General features: G+C 55.6%; 2 protein-coding genes across 2 annotated transcripts in view; one reads left to right on the top strand and one right to left on the bottom strand.

Annotated features, from left to right (window-relative positions):
• UNC13A (unc-13 homolog A) overlaps positions 1 to 135 on the top strand; it is a 32034-nt gene extending 31899 nt beyond the window's left edge. The window contains exon 46 of the mRNA XM_017738976.1: positions 116 to 135. Coding sequence (XP_017594465.1) covers positions 116 to 135 — 20 coding nt within the window. The remainder of the gene's footprint in view (positions 1 to 115) is intronic.
• Positions 136 to 2488: 2353 nt separating this feature from the next.
• The window catches only part of LOC103620810 (unconventional myosin-Vb-like), a 21043-nt gene continuing 19053 nt past the window's right edge, over positions 2489 to 4478 (bottom strand). The window contains 1 exon segment of the mRNA XM_017738968.1: positions 2489 to 4472. Coding sequence (XP_017594457.1) covers positions 4348 to 4472 — 125 coding nt within the window. The 3' untranslated portion in view covers positions 2489 to 4347.

The raw sequence follows: 4478 nt of genomic DNA, 5'->3' as shown, positions 1-4478 counted from the left end.
TGCAGGAAAGGGCTGGACCCGAGCCTGGGTGAGGGGCGCGATTCGCCCTTCCCCAGCCTGTCTGAGATGGAGGAACCCCAGTGGCCCATCCCTGAACCTCCACTGTCCCACCCAGCCCCAAACCTCACCGAGTGACGCAAGGAAAGGGTTGGGGAGGGTGTGTGTGTCTCGTGCCATGTGCGGGTGTTGGTGAGTGGCTGGCACAGCTCGATGGCCCCTTGTCGCCATCCCTGGTGTGCCCTGAGGGCAGGGCGGCTCCCAGCCCTGAGCACCTGTACATATGTAAATACCTGTACATACAGGGCAGCTGGACAGGCTGTGTCCTGCACCCGGAAGGGCTATTGGGGCTGTTGGGTTGGCGGGTGCAGCCCCCACGTGCCCTGCACAGGGTCCCCCCTCCCTTATCCTGTCTTCCCTGCCTTGCTGCCACCGTGGGCTGCCCCACTGCCCCCCACAAGGTGCCAGGGCTGGGGGGAGGCAAGGGCTGGGGGCACCAGGGCAGAGGTACTCATTCCTCTTTGCTCTGGCCGGTGGGGACCAGCATCCCTGAGCAGTGCAGCCCACGGGATCTCCTTGGCCCAAGCAAAACCCTTCCCACCCCGCCCCAGAGACCCCCTCCCTCCAGTCCCCCAGCCACCCCAGCCGGCCAGTTCGCCCCGAGTCCTGGGGCAGGCAGCGGCCTCATGACCCCACAAGTCAATACAGCTCTCTCAGCCCCCTCCCGTCCCAAAACAGGGTACCCCAACCGGCCCCCACGCTCCTTTTTCTAGAGGGTTTGCCTGGGACCAAAGGGTTTCACTTTCCTCTCTCGTTTCTGTTCAATGTTTACACCCTTTTTCTACCGGCTGCTCCTGCACGGCCAGGCTGGGGCTCGGCCCCGCACCCCGACCGTGGTGCCCCTGGCCCTGTGCCCCCTCCCCAGACTGTCCTGTTTGGCATGTGATTGAACTGACCAATTCTGCTCCTGTAGCACAGTGTGTCTCCCCGATGCGTGTGTGTCTGTCCCGCCGGCGGCGGCGGCTCCCATGGATGCATGACAGTGAGATGTTTTGCACTATTTTGAATTTTTTGGGCTCTGTAAAAATATTTTATTATAACTGACATTAAAAAGCACACCCTTCACTGTGGCTCCTGTGGGGAGTTGGGAGGGGACAGGCACCTGGGGGCCCCCCCAGCCCCACTCCCATCCCAGTGCAGCACTTCCACCTTTAAAGTGAAAACCAGGCATATCCAACCCCAAGGATAACCAGCTCCAAGATTAACCAGCTCCAAGGACCAATAGCCCAGGGATGGTCCCTGCTGCTGCTCCATGAGGGTGCCTTTGCACCAAGGATAGGTGTTAAATGGCATCACAGAACACAGAATCCTGGAATATCCTGAGCTGGAAGGGACCCCGGGCCCATTCCCTGGGGAGCCTGGGCAGTGCCCAGCAGCCTCGGGGGGAAGAACCTTTCCCTGAGCTCCATGCCCAGCCCTGACCCAGCTCCAGCCGTTCCCTGGGCTCCTGTCCCTGTCCCAGAGCAGAGCTCAGCCCCTGCCCCTCCGCCTCCCCTCGGGAGGAGCTGCAGAGCTGGGACAGACCTGTCCTGGGAGGTGATCAGGGACAGCCAGCACAGCCTCACTGAGGGCAAACCCATCCCTTGCTGCTCTCGTGGCCTTCCATGCTGGGGTGACTCTTTCAGCAGAGAAGGGATGAGCTGTGGCTGGCACCTCCCTGGACTTCTGTGAGGCTTTTGGCACAGTCCCTCGAAACACTTTCTCACTAAATTGGATTGATGTAATTTGATGAATGCAGGGCCCTGATGACCTACAGAGAGAGCTGGGGCTGTTCCTGGGGTCTGGCACAGTCCTGCTTCACCCTTGAGAATTGTGGGGCTGCCACCAGGCTTTGCTAGAATTGTGGAATGACTTAGGCTGAAAGGGACCTTTAAAGCCCAAGTCCAACCCCATCCTGGCTCTTGGGCTCATCCCTTTCCAGTGATCCATGGTGGATACAACATTTCTTGAGGGTTCCTGGATTAATTAATTAGCTTTAATCATCATAATTTCACATGGGGCTCCTGTGCCTATGTGAAAAGAGAGCAGAGGTTCCCTGGGAGGCCACGGTAGCACAGGCTGTGCCCTTGCAGCCCCGGAGGTGCCTGGGGAGCAGAGCTGCACCTGCAGCCCCTGGAGGAGCCTGCCCAGAGAGGGGGATCTGCCCTACGGTGGCTCTGACCCCGTGGAGAGGCTGTGCTGGGGCAGAAGCTCAGGGATCCAGCCAGGGTGGGTTCATGGAGGGCTGGCACCCATGGGAGGAACCCCACACTACAGCAGGGGAAGAGAAGGAGGAGGAAGGAGCAGCAGGGACAAGGGGTGATGAACTGACCACAAGCCCCATTGCCCATCCCCCTACACAGCTCTGGGGGAGGAGGTAGAGAATTTGGGAGGGAAGTTGAGCCTGAGGAGAAAGGAGAGGTGGAAGGAAGTTATTTTAAGGTTTATTTCTATTTGCCATTATCTTCATAGGATTCAATTAACAACAATTTAAACAAGTTCCCCCCAGCTGAGGCTGGGAGGGTAAATGCTGAGTGATCTTCCTGACTGGACCTTGATCCAGGAGCCTTTTGGAGGGCAGAATCCTGACCCTGGGGGCCTTTTGGCAGCTATATAAATATCATGGGGAGTTTGAAACCAAGTGCTGCCCTTCACTCCCATCCCCGAGGGCTCCCTGCAAGCCGTAAAAGGCACTAATTTTTGGGATTTGTACCTCAATACAACCAAAAGGCTCTGAAACGCAGGGATGGACACACCGGCTCTCAGTACGAGGCTTCAGGGAGCTTCAGGATGAGAGGAAACGGCCTGAAGTTGCACCAGGACAGATTTATATTGGATATTAGGGAAATTTCTTCACTGAAAGCAGGGTCAGGCCTTGGTGCCCAGGGCCAGAGTGGAATCAACATCCCTGGAAGCATTCAAACACTGCAAAGATGGGGCACTGGAGGATGTGGCTGAGTGGTGAACATGGGTTGAGAGCTGGACTTAAGTCTTTTCCAACCATGATTCTATGAACTAATTAGGACCTGAGGTACATAAAAATCAGTTATTTTAGAATATGGCCTGCTGAAGTCATGGCAAGTTAGTATTTGTATTACAATATATTTCAGAGTAAAGACAAAAAGGGGATTTTTAAAATGTAATAATTTATGCACCAGCTGCCCACTGTGAGCAGCACAATAATGAGAGAGTTGCCCTCAAACCCTGTTCAGGAAGTCCAAGTGAAGCTCTGAGCAAGCCTGGTGGCCACTTGGTCTGTGAGCTCTGGGATGTGATGCTGGGCACTGGAAAACCCAAACCCACCTCGAGTGGGAAAACGGACTGGGTGTAACCAGACTCCTTTAAGCCTGGAGAAGGCTCTAGGGAGACGTCAGAGCTCCTTTCAGTGCTTTGAGGGGCCCCGGGAGAGCTGGAGAGGGACTTTGGACAAGGGTGAATGGCTTCCACTGCCAGAGAGCAGGACTGGGTATTACTGGTCCATCTTCCCACCCACCAGATCTCACCTCAGTCACAGAATGGAAAACAGTTGGATTCTTGAACTTAAATTCAAGTCCCTCTGAGCCCTGATGCTCATGCCACTTCATCCTACCACCTTCATGCACCTCCCAGTCCTCATGTTCCCAAAGCCATTGTAACTCAAGACCAGGACACAGCATTTTCATGGGATTGGTTCATCTACTCCTGAAATGGATCCTGTTCATGGAGAAAGGGGAGGCTTGTGTTCAGGAGATACTGCAATTCCTCAGAGGAATTCCTTGAGACAGGAGGCTGAGGGGCAGTGTTTAACTGGAACTGCACGGGTGGTTCAGGGAGCAGTGTACAATTACTGACTCCTTCTCAAGAGGAGCCCAAACCTCTCTAGAAAGGCTCCTGCTCCTCCATGACTCCTGCCAACACTCCTAACCCGAACAGGCTGAGGAGTTAAAGTCTGTGTGACATCAGCTAAGCCAGGTCATTCAAATAAATGCTCCCTGTCTTCACAGGAAGCAGGTAAGTCTGTTCCAAGCCTGCTGCCCACCCCTTCTCTGGGGCCAAAAGAGCTCCCTCCCACCACCCTGCAAACAGCCTCAATGCCAGAGTTACCTGCAAAGACTTTTCTTAACTCCAAAGGATTAAAACGTGGCCAACTCCCCCAGTGCAGGACTGTCAGGGGCCCTGCCTGTGCCACAAACAAGGCACACAAATTTCAATAAATAAACAACTTCACAGTCAAAAGGTGCTGAACCCCTGCCCTCACGGCCTTCCCAAACTTCAGAGGGTGCAGACACCTTGAAATGGGGCACTGGCAGCAGCCCAGGGGCAGCCCCAGGCTCAGCAGTGGCCAAGGAAGGCCAGGCTGAGGGTCTCAGGGATGTGGAGCTCATCCAGGTGCAGCGGGGAGGCAGTGAAGGGCAGGCGAGCAGGGAAGAGGTGGCTGGGGTGCACCAAGAGGCGGGCTGTCC

Source organism: Corvus brachyrhynchos, unplaced genomic scaffold, assembly GCF_000691975.1.
Source record: "Corvus brachyrhynchos isolate BGI_N302 unplaced genomic scaffold, ASM69197v1 scaffold130, whole genome shotgun sequence".
Lineage (NCBI taxonomy): Eukaryota > Metazoa > Chordata > Aves > Passeriformes > Corvidae > Corvus > Corvus brachyrhynchos.
This window is presented reverse-complemented; position numbering and strand designations above follow the sequence as displayed.